At 43.8% G+C, this 14,830-nt stretch overlaps 2 protein-coding genes across 4 annotated transcripts; both read left to right on the top strand.

Annotated features, from left to right (window-relative positions):
- Positions 1-1,744: 1,744 nt before the first annotated feature.
- Positions 1,745-9,595, top strand: LOC134040674 (antizyme inhibitor 1-like). 2 transcript variants are annotated; one of them, XM_062486697.1, is made up of 12 exons: positions 1,745-1,925; positions 2,900-3,021; positions 3,487-3,684; positions 3,951-4,124; positions 4,238-4,410; positions 4,642-4,770; positions 5,817-5,898; positions 6,128-6,202; positions 6,327-6,492; positions 6,665-6,780; positions 7,289-7,506; positions 7,698-9,595. In XM_062486697.1, the coding sequence occupies exons 3-12, from the start codon at positions 3,583-3,585 to the stop codon at positions 7,771-7,773; spliced, it is 1,311 nt and encodes a 436-aa protein (XP_062342681.1). In that variant the 5' UTR covers positions 1,745-1,925; positions 2,900-3,021; positions 3,487-3,582; the 3' UTR covers positions 7,774-9,595. The 2 variants fall into 2 exon arrangements, with proteins under 2 accessions (XP_062342681.1, XP_062342680.1); XM_062486696.1 differs by having other exon boundaries at positions 2,900-3,043.
- Positions 9,596-9,960: 365 nt separating this feature from the next.
- Positions 9,961-14,717, top strand: adnp2b (ADNP homeobox 2b). Of its 2 annotated transcripts, none has more exons than XM_062487030.1 (4): positions 9,961-10,234; positions 10,712-10,829; positions 10,948-11,041; positions 11,233-14,717. In XM_062487030.1, exons 2-4 carry the CDS (start codon positions 10,723-10,725, stop codon positions 14,218-14,220), a joined length of 3,189 nt encoding a protein of 1,062 aa, XP_062343014.1. In that variant the 5' UTR covers positions 9,961-10,234; positions 10,712-10,722; the 3' UTR covers positions 14,221-14,717. The 2 variants fall into 2 exon arrangements, with proteins under 2 accessions (XP_062343014.1, XP_062343015.1); XM_062487031.1 differs by having other exon boundaries at positions 10,712-10,833; positions 10,952-11,041.
- Positions 14,718-14,830: the final 113 nt, after the last annotated feature.

The following is a 14,830-nucleotide window of genomic DNA, read 5'->3' as shown; positions in this document are numbered from 1 at the left end:
CAGTGGCCTTCATCGAAGTGGAAATTGACGAGTAGTACCCACACCTAAAGGTTTTCCAAGAAACTGTTTGCTTCTAGGAAACTAAAAAACAACAATAGACAAGTTCCAAAGAAACTAATGTGCAGATTTGAGGATATTTTAACATGGACAATAATTCCCAGGTGGGCTCAGTTCTTTCACTGGCATTCGGCTATAGCAATATCTGTCCCCAACTTGTAAATTATACATGAAGAGATGCATAGGCTATCAAATTCATCACACACAATTATCGAAGCCCATATATGACTATATTCAAATGATAATTAATTTCTGAAATTGCATTATCATTTGAATATAGTCCCCTATAGGCTTCCGTACTCATAATCTGTTTTTATCATTGATCATTAATGTTTTATCAAGTGGTTATAAAGAGGAACTTTGCTATTGTTGAAGCTGGCCCTGAAAAAACTAGGCTACTTTTCATTCTTAGTTCTAGAAATTATAATGAACACAAGAAATCGTAGGCCTACTACTCTTTATTATCCATCCCTTTTCACATAGGCCTGTAAGGCCTACATTCAGGGCAACTTTTAAAAAGACACCTGAAAAAAGGTAAGCTATGCCTACTTATGAATACTGCTGTTCTTTTGCTTGTTACTATTTATATAATAATACTATTTTTGTATCTCCCATTGATCACCGACTGTAGGCATATGCTTGGAATGTTTACATTTTACTCAAATTATCAACACACAACAGGTCAAAAGTAAACGTTTAAATAAACAACTGGGACATATGCTGCTGATCGAGGCAATTGTTATCAAGTACAAAGTTTCTACACATAATTACAGCCAACAACAGCTAAAGCTTATACACCCCAGCTATCGTTTCTGTCTTTTGATAGTGGGGCGGTTGGGGAACCTGCTTGATGTTTGTCAGTGAAGAAATCATCTTAATGGTTTCATTCATTTTGAATGGTAAGCATGGTTTGTCTTGAGGAGTCAAAGGTTGTGCCGGTGTTTCGTAATTTCCGTAGTAGACTATTTATGCATTAACCCTGGAGCTCGGGGTCAGTTGATCCACGGGAAGTACCTCTGGTTCCCGCTCCCCGGCCTGCTAACGAGGACCACAGCTGCACTTCGTCAGCTAATCAGGGTGAGCCGCGGCATGAGCCGGCCAGTACACGGAAGCAAGCTTGCGGGAGCGACATCCAGATTACCTTGGTGGTTCCCCTCTTTGAACAAGAATAGATAGCCCCAGTGAGATGGGGCCTGGCAGTGGAGCTTTCCCTCCACCGGGAAGTTTTTTTGCACTTTGGTTTTGTTTAATAAACACCCTACCTGGGTTAAACTGTCTCTGGTAGTGCTATTTTCTTCTGTCGTTATGAGCTCGAATTAATTAGGATAGGCAAACTCTTTAAATTGACTGAAAGTGAATCCAACTTCAGCATTTGTGGAAAACAAACTAAAAGTTAATGGCATATCAAGCCATTTTAATTCCACGTTCAACTACTTCAGCTAGATTTTTAAACAGCTTGCTATAGTTTCCCCTTTAATGGCAATTAACGGGTTAACGGGTAGGCTGTTGTAACAAAACGAGCTAACTCAAAAAATGTCGCCAGTGTAGACTAGCTCAAACCATTTTATTCGGAAATACATATTTGGTAGCCTATGTGATCGAACAACACCATTGGTTCAAGAGAAAAAGAGCACGCCCACGGGTCGTTGATTTGCGTATCTTGTTCATATCCCCATTTCCAGTAGCTCTCCTCCCACTTCGCCAGCACAAGAGAGAAAGAACAGCAGTCTATAACCAGTCCTCCCGTCATCTAAACATATGGCTAAAGCTGGTCTATTTCTTTCTTATATTGTTGTGCCCACTACTCTTTAAAAATTCCGCCGAAAAAGAGAAGACGATTTTCCAAAACATTCTGGCCGTTATCTCACGTAAGTACAAATCCTTCGATTGAATGTTTAATTCGTGCAAGCTAGAGCTAGGTAGGTTAGCTGGTGTTCATAACTGCAACGCAACATGGCGGGCTCGGTTCTTTCACTGGCTTGCCTAACGTGTGACAGGCCGGTTACAGTGCGCCCATTTCTGTTCAGAAATGCCTGTATTTAGTGTGTTGTTAATTGTAAACTCGTCATGTCCATTACTACAAATACAATAATCAAGTTCTGTCATGAGAATTCAGACGAAATGTTTGCCTAGCCTTGTACTTGTACTTATGCTAGCAAATGTCAACAGCGCCACTGTTGTCAATGAATGATAAGAGTAAAGCAGCTTGTTCTTTGCTCCAATAACTAACTGGCTGTAACTACTAGTTTTTATATTTGAGAATGTTGTTTTTTTGGGGGAATGTATGGTTATTGTTTTGGTTGTTATTGCCAAGCTGTCTATGGACACAGATGGCATTCTAAACTAAAGTTACTAGTAGAAGGGAATTTGACAGGAAGAAGCCGTCGTCGTTTTCTCTAGCTATCTGTATACCTGTTTAACATCACAGCTGCGTAAGGTAGTTACAAGGTGAAATCGTTTCAGTTTTGCTATTAGCTAGGCATGAAACATAGCTGGTGTGTCTAACTACATTGTTTTGAAAGTGAAGTTACATGCTATGTTAATGTAAACTCTCAAAAATTAGCACTGCATGACGTCTTTTTAAGCTATTGTTAACCTTGCTTGAACACCAGCCACTTAGCTGTGAGTTTGAACTTTTTCTACCATTTAGTAGTACTGTATACCATGAAATTTGATTTGACCTGTCAGCCACCTAATCCTGTCTACACACAACCTGAACAGCTGCTACATGCACACCTTTTTGTATTAATTTCATTGTAATCACAGACTTCCTACATTATCACACTTCTCAATGTGTAGATGGTTATTTAAACTCTCCATCTAATGCGTTTCTTTCCCTCAGGGCTCCCCTGTCTCTGCACAGGAGTACAAACGCTATCCTGAAGGCCTAGGGGCGGCTCTCTACCGAGAGCACTTCGACTTCAACGCTGAGCCTCCTTGGGATCCTAGCTGATAGTGGGACAAGTCCATCTCCTGACTTGTCCATGTAAGTGCACAGGGTCATAAATGCTGTGGAAGTGGCTTTTGATCTGGCTCCCAGGAATCTCCTTGAAACTTGTCAGAATCGACAATGCCCTATATTTGATATAAGTGTTCTGTTTTTAGTGAGGTCCGATGTCGATGTGTATGATTTTGTATGCATGTGGTTATTTCTCTGTTTCAGGGCCATTGGTTGAAGAAACTATAAATACAACCCTCAGGAGTATAGTAACAAAAAGGCCTAATGGTGACCAGTCAGCATACAATGTCGATAGTATAGTTGTGTGTATAGTTGAAACAAAAGTTGTGTGTAAACAATACCCTGAAGATGATGTGAAGTGTTTATACTTGTACAGAGATGGTATTATTTCCAATATATGTTAAATGCATAAATGTAAATGAAATATGGATTTTTTACTGACATGTTTCTGTGTTTTTGTTACTTTCCAGTTTGTTGCATACCTTCAGGACCCCATAGGCTCAGTCGTGACCTAGATTTGGATTGACTCTTCTTTATGATCGTCGGATTTGCGGAATACGGATGAGATGAAAGGACTTGCAGACGAACCAACCTACATAATTGAACTCCTGGAGGAAGGAGTAACCCTTGACAATGTTATTGACGGACACATCTATGAGCAAGCACTGGTGAGCGGTACTCGTCTGTTAGTATTTCCTACGAATAGTCGTGTGTGTCCTAATCATCGTTTCACCTTACAGCTGAGATTGTAGAAGTATTCTATCTATAGATCTATCTCTGTTTCTCAATAGTTTCTAATTGATTTCCTGTTTGAGTGTCCTACCCTGCTAGAAAGTAGGCATGGATTCATTGGGATCAAAGTAACACTTCTGAAGAAAAGCTTCTTCCCTTTGAGAATCGCTGTCACTCAGACCCCTGCGTCTTGTCACCGCAGGAGGACAAGAGTGCGTTTGTGGTGGGTGACCTCGGTGTGCTAATGAAGCAGCACGTTCTCTGGCAGAGCAGCGTACCTCAGCTGAGGCCCTACTACCCTGTCAAGTGCAACAGCAGCCCCGCTGTCATAGAGATCCTGGCCTCTCTGGGCCTGGGCTTTGTTTGCACCAACAAGGTAAGATCACCCAACCCAAATGTTTGTGTGAGTTAAAAACGTGTATTGGGGGGGAGGAGGAGATTTTGTACTTACTTTGATTTATTTTTGTCCTTGTGTCCGGGTTCTCAAAGACGGAAGTCTCACTGGTGCTTGACCATGGCGTTCCACCCGAGAACATCATCATGTCTGGAGTTTGCAAACAGCTGACACACATCAAGCATGCTGCCAAGAATGGTATTAACCACCTGATGTGCGACAGTGAGACTGAACTCTGCAAGATAGCACGATCTCACCCCAGTGCCAAGTAGGTGTCCATCACAACACTTTTGATGGAAGTCTCCTTTAAATGCCCTAATTGAGCTTAAGAAATCGCAGAGATCTAACTCCTATGTCACCGTAGCCACCTCATAAAGCTTTGTGGATTCCTGCGTTAATATTCTCAGACTCCTGAGACAAGTGTGGAAACGGTTAGCGAGTAGATAAGACATCTTTGTTATTCGGAGGTCGTGTTTGATGGCTGTTTTCTGTGTCCCAGACTGCTGCTGCAGGTGACCACTGCTCCCCACGCCGCCGAGCACAGCATGGCGTTCGGCTGCTCCCTGAAGAGCTGTAAGCATCTGCTGGAGGCGGCCAAGGACCTGGGGGTCGAGGTCGTAGGAGTAACGTGAGTAACCTGGAGGCACAAAGTATACTGTGGTCAACTTGTGTAACGGTACCAAATCATTCTTAAAATGGGGTGCCTCAGTCAGACCTTGATTCAGATGAGGAATCTGTCGTACACCAAAATTGGCAACTAGCGGATGTATACGAATGGCAGGGTGTGTAGTTATTATATTGTATTGGTATATGCTGTTGATTAGCTTGTAACTGGCAAAGGCTGACACAGTGTTAGTGGTTGTGAAACATACAACATCTTAACAGAACTGAGCGTTGCCGATATGCAATTCCTCAGGTCTGTTGGCATTTGAGCCTGATGTCTGCAGCGTGGTGGATTTTTGGGTAGGTTGTGGAAGGAAGTTCCAGGGTCCGGTTTACATCCAAAACCTGCACACTACTATGTCTGCTGTCAAACCTTTCAATACTGTGCCAATACAAACGATCTGAACTGACAAGTCTGCTCTGCGCTGGAGCTATCAGGTTTGTTGCTGGCATTTGCATCGTAGACAGCAATTGGCTTTTGAATTTGTGACGTACCAAATCTATCTTGCCTGGGAAACCATTTTAATCTTGGGTTTGGGGAAGTGCTTAAGTAGAGACATGTGAGAACACTTCTCTAGTGACAAGCTTTGCACAGATGCAAGTCAGTATAATCAAGGTCAGACTTTTTAGGGGACTTAAACATAAGAACAACTATTTTAAGTAGAGGGGCATGGTTAAGATAGTTATCCAGCTGCTATCCAGATATTACTATCAGTCAGTACAGTGGGAAGTGCATCAGAGTAGCTAGCATATGAAATAAGACACACCACGGTGTGAACACAGATGACCAGAGGATCAGGCATCTTGCACAAACATTTGACATGGGAAATTCAACAGAAGAGTCAATTTAGAAGAGAGAAATGACTAATCGTGCCACTGTACATTTTTGGGGGGGTCAGATCGGACAACTTCATTCGATGTCGGATTTCTGTTGTCCCAGACGAGCCTGGTTGAACCTTGAGTCTCTATTGACGTGATTTTGTTGAAGGCTTGACGTGTTTATCTCTTTAGGTTCCACATCCCCTCCTCCTGCAAAGACCTCCAGGCCTACGCTCACGCGCTGTCAGATGCCCGCTGTGTGTTCGACATGGGGGTAAGTTTTAGAAGTTCCCATCAAGGCTTGATAAAGACGGAAAAAAATATTGTGGGAAACTTTCTGACACTTTCTGATGTGTTTATAGGAGTGTAACCATAGGTAATTTCAGTCTGAAACTGACTGAAACTAAGATTACAGCTGTATAAATGGGCTTTATTGTCTTATTGTGTTCGAAGCTGCTTCCTCTGCACTTGGAGGTTTTAATGCAATGTGTTTTTCTGTTAAGACTGACTTGGGTTTCAACATGAAAATCCTGGATATTGGAGGTGGATTCACTGGCTCAGAGGCCCAGCTGAGACAGGTAACATAATTACACTTCTATCATTGTTTACATCCAATTATTTGATTATCCGTAGCCCTCTTTTATCAATTCAGCTGCTTCTCAGTTGTTGCCCACAGTGAGTGATGAAACTTGTCTGGTGTAGGTCAACAGTGCCATCAGGCCTCTGTTGGACGCCTACTTCCCTCCTCTGTCTGGGGTGGAAGTCCTAGCAGAAGCTGGCAGCTTTTACGTATCATCTGCCTTCACCCTTGCTGTCAGTGTGATTGGCAAGAAGGTTAAGGCGCAGGACTGGAACAGCCTTCCCATAGGTAAGGGTCAAGATTACCCAACTCTCTCTCCCTCTCTCTCCTCCCAGTCTGTAGATTTATTCGTTTGAGGCAGGTTGCACTGAACATACAGGTTAACCAGTTGACTCCCAATGATGAGTTCAGTATGATGTCACCTTTTTCAATGCAACCTTTTACCTTTTGCTATCTCTAGTTGGACTGAGTCCCAACAGCAAGCCAGAGTTCCTGTACTACATGAACGAAGGCGTGTACGGGTCATTTGGCCACAAGCTACTGGGAAACATTGTCCCTGTACCATCTGTGCACAAGGTCAGTATGCCGCCAGGATGCAACCACTAGCAACTGTAATTTAATCCTTGCAGAACCAGCTCCCAGTCTGCATAGGATCTTCCTACATCTCCTGAGCTCTGGGCTTGTAATGTCATACTAAAATGCCAGGAATCTGTGTAAAGTTGAAGTATGGATGTGTATGGCTCAGGACCCATTTAAATACTATTGAACGCATTTTTTGCATGTATTCACACATGGGTGAAATGACAACTCTTATCATTTTCAGGCCTGCTGGTTTTTTTTGTGTGGAATGTGGTTTAGTTGGGAATCAAAACATAAGGATGTGTTGGATTTCCTTGAAGCGCTTTCAGTCATGATGCAATATGCCCTTAACAAGCCCCCTCACCAACACATGGGCAGTACTGTTTTACTGCCCTCTCTGTTGGCCAGGCATGGCCTGTTCTTGACGTACGGACTCTTCATTGTGTGAACTGTATAGTGTACAGAACCAGCTCCTGATGACCTCATTGACACTCCTCTTACACAGAAGCCGCTGACTGCAGGGGAGCCGGTATTTACAAGCAGCCTTTGGGGTCCGTCATGTGACCCTCTGGAGCAGGTGGTGGAGCGCTGTTTGCTGCCGGAGCTGGCTGTGGGGGAGTGGCTGGTCTTCAACAACATGGGTGCCAATGGCCTGGAGGACTTCAACACCTTCAACAGTGAAATCAGACCGCCTATCTACTACACCATCTCCATGGGGGACTGGTAAGGGAGGGTGTGGTGTCAAGTTGTGGGAGACTAGTGCAGCCCTCACCCTACTGTTTGTTCGTTTGTGGCAGCAAATATTCATAATTGCCTATGATCTCAAGTTTTTTGGTAATCTATATAGTGTTGCTTGTGCTGTGGACTTAATTTATTCCGATATGCAGCAACGTTGCTTTTTGTTTTCCCTCCAGGTACGAGATGCAGGAGGCAGGATTGTCTCTGGACAGTGCTATGAAGAATTTCTCCCTTATCCAGTACAGCATGTAACCCCCTCTTCATGTCTCACTCGCTCTCCTCGGGTTGAGACCCGCCTTTGCTCCCACTCTTTCTCACACAAGAGATCCCCTGACCACAGGGGGCCAGGGGCAAAAGGTGGTCAACATTCCAACTGCCTTGGGGGAAAATGCAGTGTTCAACTTGTCAGGAAAATTAAAAAGACTTAAGATTTCCTGGAGACAGGAAGCAATTGGTGATTTAATACCTCAATTAAATGTGTCTTGGTAAAAATTATATATTTTCCCTGCTCTCCCCCTTCCCAAGCGGCTCCCTCCTACTGAAAATACCTTTCAGCTATAAGACCAGCCCTATTTAAACGAGTACATTATGCAACAAAACGGATGACCGGAGGTGGGACCCACACCTCTTTGGGTTTCCTAATCAAATACAGTTTACATAAATGTAAAAAATTATTTTAATTCTATTATGTATTGATTTACTGTTGACAGTCTTGTAAATCAATTATCTGTTCAACATGCTACATTTGTCAATGTAAGATGATTTTCAAGAAATTTGCTATTTAAAATCAGTATATGGTTAGGTTCTTTGACCCACCCCTCTGGCATAGTAACCTTAAGTAAAATTTATGTTGATTGTGACAAAGACATTAACCCATTCTTTCTTGCGATTCACTAGTTTGGGTTTATTTATTGGATTTGTAGAACACTGTGGAGCATGTTTCTGCTCCAATCCCAGAAGTGTTTCCTTGGTACAGGCTGTAACTCAATTAGCAGTATTCCTTGATAAGATATCGATGTGTTTTAATGCTACTTAGATATGTGTGCTGTGATTGCCATTGTGACCTCCTGCTCTCACTTTTGAAAAGGCATGCAAAGGAATTGTTGAGGGTTTGTTTCAGTAAGCCATAGTCTCTTGTCTGAACTCCAAGTTGACCTAGGCATGGTGCCAGTGATCAGTGCAAGGAGGGAGGTCCAACTCATTAAGCCATGCTGGTGTAACTGGTGTGTTGCATCGCTCGTCAGGAGAGCTTCCTCCCTACCTGCCCATAATGGGGTGTGAACTTGGGTCCTCTGACTTGACGCAACAACCACCTCTATAAACACCGCTTTAACCAACTACGCCACTGAAAAGCTCTTTGATGGTGCAGGTGGGGAGTATACATCCTGAGGAGTGTGTTTAACCAATTTGAGTCAGTTACACTGGAACAAGCAAACCTAAACTCAGCTTAAGGACTCAATGTTTTGAGTGCCTAGGGTATACGGTCCAAAACTACAGCCTTCTACATACTTGTCACCCTGTTGCATAAACATGTGACTGCTGATTATATCAAGAATTTGTCATGGTTTTGTTTGTTCTTCTAAAGTATAATAACAGAACAAGCATATATAATGGAACTGGACCTTCTCCGATCCTGTTCCTCAGAGTTCTTCAAGTGGCTTGGTCTGCTGGTACATTAGCTTACACAGTATAAGCAGCTTCCTGCAGTGTTAGCGTCTGGCTCTAACAACAGGGAGTGGTGTTCATTTGCTAAGACTTAAACGGCAAATGTTTCATCTCACTGAAACACCCGGATTGTCTGTTTTATACTTTAGCAATTCCTCCCCATGTCTGTCTAAATTGTGAGTTGTGTGTGGGCAATAACATGGAGTCTTGTACATCTAAATGTCAAACTAAGATTATGGTGACCTGACTGTACTCCAGTTAAAAAAGAATCCTGCCCCCTGTTGAAAAAGTATGTATTGTAAATTACTTTCTGTCTAAGGCACTAATGGACCATTGCCTGTTTTTGACTGTAAATTGTACTTGTTAAGGTAATGAAAGTGAATAATTTAATACATCTCTTTGATTGAAACATTTCTGCCCTGTGTATTTAATTTTCATATATATGAACTAACCATTATTATGCAACTATCCTATCATTGAAGAGGCAACATAGCTATGAGTGCATAATGTATTGTTATTCCCGCGTTACTGATTACATTCACCAGGCTGATGCCAAATCTGCTGCTGACACAATTTTTGTAAGTGACACAGAATTTGCAATCCCTCTCCTGATGCTCCTTAAATTACATTAGATTTAGCAGGTCGAGAAACGATTTGAGTCACACAGCCCTAGGTGGCAGTACGGCAAATACGTGGATGCCGACTCCTGCCGTAAAACATCAGAGAAGAAGACAACCTCTCAACAGAGCCAATGGGACTGGTCTATGCAAATTGAACTGGCGTCACTTCCCAGACAGCCATTTTTGTGTTGCAGGAGAGGGAAGAAAGATTGACACAGCAGCATATTGTAGTAGTATGCATGATTATTGCTGTTAGCTGCTTGTATTGTAGCGGGTGCGTCCTCTGTAACGGTACTGGATTTGTGAGTACTAAGCATTGTCCACGTGGCTTGAAATCAGTCGCGTGATAGGTTATTGTCATTTGCGGAGTGGAAGCTGGTTAGAAGCTGCAAGCTATCCTGTCAAGCATCTTCCATTTGACATTGAAGGTAAGGATGCAAGTTTGTCAGTCATGGCCCATGGTAGTAATACAGAAACACCACCACTATAGCATATCACAAAGGTTGAGAGACGAGTATTACACCGTTAATGAAAGCTATATATTAAGCCATTGTTTTATAAGAGGCGTCTTTGATAGGGGAGGCAAAGTTGGCTACGGTACAGCTTAATTAACCAGACTAGATTTCTAGCCTACTTGGAGCAGAAAGGAAACTATCTAGCTTTTTAATACTAGACGTCAAATGGCGCGTGTTTTAAGATGGAAAATACAGTACCAGGAATGCATTTTTCACCACAGGATGCAGGGTATATATATATTCTATAGAACGAGTATGGGCCCAGATGCTTAACAAAATAAATAATATTAATTACAATTATAATTAAAATAATGATATTGTATGAATGACCAATGTGTTCCCTGGTTCATCATACCATTTAAATGGCTCTTTTGACGTCCTTTTCTTTAGATTGCTTTACAATGTACCAGATTCCTGTTGGAAGTTTGGATGTAATCCGAAAAACCAGGAGAAAGGTGAAGCACGTTCTGAGTGACATTGGACTGGAGGATTGTCAAAATCTTCTGGATACGGTAGGCTTATATTTAGTTGACAGTTTGAGTGGGGACAATATGTATGTTGTTTTTTTACAATATTCTATTGACAAAGTATTGTGAGCTTTCTGCTTTGGTGTAATATCTGATACAGGAGCTGCAGAATTCTGACCCAGGTGATGATGTTTTTCTTGAGACGGAATGGACTGATTTAACGGAGGGCTTCAATGGCAGAGGGAGGAAAAAGGTAAACATCTAGTAGGAGTTAACCCTAAACCTACTGTTGGAAACTTGAAACAAAAAAAGTAGGATAGACATCCCACAAAACTACTCTTCAAACATACATACACACAACTGACCAACAGTTCCCGCGTTTGTATACAGTTTTATCTAATTCACTTTCTAATTCACTTCGCTTGTGCTCCTTCTCCTCTTCAGTGGGTGTATCGCACGGATACAATGTGCTGCAGCCTGTGCACATATCATACACGGAACTGGCGAAGCTTTAAATATCACGTACAACGTGAACATGACTACGAGAGGAAAATCTGTGCCCTGTCACCCTGTCCCTTATGCCCATTTGTAGGACACCCTAAAGTTGTCCGAAAGCATGGCCGGCTCTTCCATTCTATCTCACCAGCACCAAGTACAGAAATCAGTGCAGCCGCGGTACGGCTGATATCACAAAAGAAAGGAGAAAGGTACCGATGCCAGAAGTGTGCCTTTCGGAGCTCTGTCTTATACGCCATCAAGAAGCATGTCCTCCTTACACACCTCGGGAGTATATTGCGTCAATTCAGTAGTAAAACAGTGGACCCAGAACAACCACTCTCAAAAAGATACTACTGCAAGGACTGTCAGACATCTCTTGCAAACCTCGATCAAATGCTCCACCATGTCCTTGTCTCAACAGCCCATCAGTTGATAAACGTACACGTGAAACCGTTCATCATTGAAAACAGAAACTATAACACTGCCACATACCGCCCCCCAACAAAAAGCCAAGTCCTTGCTAAAACGGAACCGCTCCAGTTAATTAACAGTCTCCTGGTTGCGTCCTCGAACAACCAGCTTGTGTCCTCACCTGCGACAGGAGCTCCTAACAGTGTCTCTTTCATGTGTGTTCCTGGGACCAACCTTCCTCCACAGGCTTCAGCCCTAGTTCAGCTGGCCAGTGCCGAGGCTAAGGGCTTGATCAAGCGTGGAACTCCCATAACCTTCCAAAGTGCTTTACCCACAAGGACGGGACCAGCCACAATGCCTTTAGGTGGCATAGGCCCACCTACTGCCAGGCTTGCCATATCATCCAGCGGTGCTTCTAGGCAGGCACCACCCATGGGTGTCCCTGGGCGGCATCCACAGCAGCCATGGACACAAGTCCTCCAGCAGCCGCTCATGGTGACACAAAAACTCCCGCTCAACCAAACCACCCCACAAGGCACAATGCTGACTTCTCAGTCCCTTTTAAGTCACCTGATTCCCACCGGCAACAAAATAAATGGCATGCCGACATACACCTTAGCTCCATTAAAGATGGCGCAGTCTGGTTGCATGGAAACCCCTCAGAATACAGGCAGTCCTCTCCAACCAATAAAGCCAACAAGTAATTCCATACCTCAAGCCAAGCGCTGGGTCGCGTGTCCCATCTGCAATGAACTCTTTCCATCCGATGTCTATGAAGTACATACAGAGGTTGTCCACAAGGCCACATCCAGAAATGAAAGCATGGCAGCAAAGGCACCATTCCTCCGGAAAATGCCGGACAAAACGGTCAAGTGTTTGATGTGCAAGGTCTTGGTGTCTGAAAAGGGGCTCCTTGAACACCTGCTGCACGGGCTGGACTGCATGTTCTGCTCTCAGAAGTTTAACTCCATCAAATCTTTCGTCGACCACTCCAAAGAGCACAATCCCTCGCAAAAAGCCTATTGTGAATACATAAGGCGTGAGTACAGACTCTACACGAACAGCTCAGGGAAACTTCTCTTTCCTTACTTTGATATAAACACGACTGCACCCAAGGAGATACTGGGAGACACAGAGCTCAACCTCGCCCTGGTGACCAAATCTCTCGACCTCATCTTCTTAAAGATGCTGCCTATCAGTAGTCATCCGGTGTGTTCCACGCCGATGAAAACGGTTCGCACACGCTGTTTGTTTTGTGACGAGAACTGCCAAACTCCAGACAAATACCAGGAACACTTGCGGCACAAGCACTTTGTAGATACTACTGTCCATGCCATTTTGAAGACTGCAGCATTCAAGTGCATTTACTGCAATGGGGTATACACAGGAAGAGTCACACAGAGGGCAATCGTTTTTCACTTGCGGCGTTGCCAGTGTGCACCCAAGGAACCGAAAAACACTGAAGAAAGTATGCCCCCCACCAGTGGACAACCAGTACTGCTGCCTACTGCTAACAAGCTGACAGTGGTGAAACCTTCCCCAAAGCTCCAAAACAATCAGGCGTCTGTGTTTTACTTTGCCCAGTTCCAACAAGGACCAGTCCTACAAGCACCGCTCCTTCAAGCAAATCTCCAACAAGCCCCACTCCAACAAGCCCCGCTCCAACAATCCCCGCTCCAACAAGCGCCGCTCCAACAAGCGCCGCTCCAACAAGCGCCGCTCCAACAAGCGCCGCTCCAACAAGCGCCGCTCCAACAAGCGCCGCTCCAACAAGCGCCGCTCCAACAAGCGCCGCTCCAACAAGCGCCGCTCCAACAACCCCCGCTCCAACAAGACCCTCTCCTGCAAACACTTCTCCCAAGTCCAATCCCTATGTCCAGCTGTGAGCCTGAACAATCTGAAGCAGAGAAGCTAAGCAAGCTAAGGCTGGAGATGGCATGGAAGGAAGCCATGGAGGCCAACAAGCGAGAGAGACAACAGAGGGCTGAGATACGCAAAAGACAGGAGCTAGAAAGGGAAATGGCACAAGCCACAGTACAGCCTGAGATTGAGATCGACCCCACGGTTCAGCTGGCACTTGATCCCAGCGGGCTGGAGCGTCAGGCCCCTGAAGAAAGGAAAGACTTCCTTACCAGATACTTCCACAAAAGTCCATACTTGACCAAGAAGGAGTCTGATGAGCTGAGTAAAAGACTGCTGCTCACCAAGTCTGAGATATCCCTGCTCTTTGGCAACAAGCGGACCAAGTGCATAAGGACCATACACAAACACACTGCTGCTGTCTTCCTTGGCTTCAACATGGCAGAGTTGAACAAAGTCAGGCATAATCTTCTCATCCCAGAAGTGGTCTCAGCAGACCTGGATGACACTGAAGAACCAGAGAAATCAGAAGAAAAAGAGGAAACCGCCGATTCAAGTAAACAGTCTGAATCTGAGGAGATCGCAAATGAAGAAGAACCTGTGGAATCAGAGAGAACACAACTTTCAGAGGCTACAAATGAAATGGCTGAACCAGATAAATGAGGAAAGGATGTGTTTGCATGTACAGTACCAGTCAAAAGTTTGGACACACCTTCCCATTCAGTTGAATGGGATACCACGTGTCCACACTTTTGACTGGTACTGTATACTTTGTGTTCCTCAGCACCTTCGTCAACCTTCGTGTTTCTTCCTAGATCTGTGGCCATGGTGCACTAGGTTGTTGACAAGGTTCATAAACTCCATTTGATTTGGGACAGTTTGGGAATGTTTTTTTATAGTTGATTTGGGACTTCTGCTCAAAGGGTATCTCACTTGGCCAGTTTCCATTGTCAGTCATCCTACTGACATTTCAAATACCATGTTTGTACATGCTATAAAGCATAAAGGGTCTTTTTGTTGCGATGTTAACTATTTGCACAAAAAAACAACTTTGTTTTGAGATCTAGATTGCCAAGAAATGGTATCCATTGGGTGTTTGTTCCTTATATTGCTGTTTCAACACCCAGCTAACAATATAAACCTAGTCTATTCAAGTGTGATTTACTGTCTTCATTAATGCTTACAAGATGAACTTCTCGAGCAACTGTCGTGAAAACAGACTTTCCTTATAAAGGTAGTACTTCTCAGCATCAGGTGTTTGATTTATCCATTC

Source organism: Osmerus eperlanus, chromosome 20 (assembly GCF_963692335.1).
Source record: "Osmerus eperlanus chromosome 20, fOsmEpe2.1, whole genome shotgun sequence".
Classification (NCBI taxonomy): Eukaryota; Metazoa; Chordata; class Actinopteri; order Osmeriformes; family Osmeridae; genus Osmerus; species Osmerus eperlanus.
Note: the sequence above shows the minus strand (reverse complement) of the source record. Positions and strands in the feature narration are given on the sequence as shown.

What these genes read in the sequence shown, in the direction of transcription:
- LOC134040674 (XM_062486697.1), top strand. Translation starts at nt 3,583, where the DNA reads ATGAAAGGACTTGCAGACGAACCAACCTACATAATTGAACTCCTGGAG. An exon ending in GCTGTGTGTTCGACATGGGG is followed by an intron (nt 5,899 to 6,127) that starts GTAAGTTTTAGA and finishes TTTTCTGTTAAG; the next exon opens with ACTGACTTGGGTTTCAACAT. An exon ending in CTGTACCATCTGTGCACAAG is followed by an intron (nt 6,781 to 7,288) that starts GTCAGTATGCCG and finishes CCTCTTACACAG; the next exon opens with AAGCCGCTGACTGCAGGGGA.
- adnp2b (XM_062487030.1), top strand. Translation starts at nt 10,723, where the DNA reads ATGTACCAGATTCCTGTTGGAAGTTTGGATGTAATCCGAAAAACCAGG. An exon ending in GATTGTCAAAATCTTCTGGA is followed by an intron (nt 10,830 to 10,947) that starts TACGGTAGGCTT and finishes ATATCTGATACA; the next exon opens with GGAGCTGCAGAATTCTGACC. An exon ending in ATGGCAGAGGGAGGAAAAAG is followed by an intron (nt 11,042 to 11,232) that starts GTAAACATCTAG and finishes TCTCCTCTTCAG; the next exon opens with TGGGTGTATCGCACGGATAC.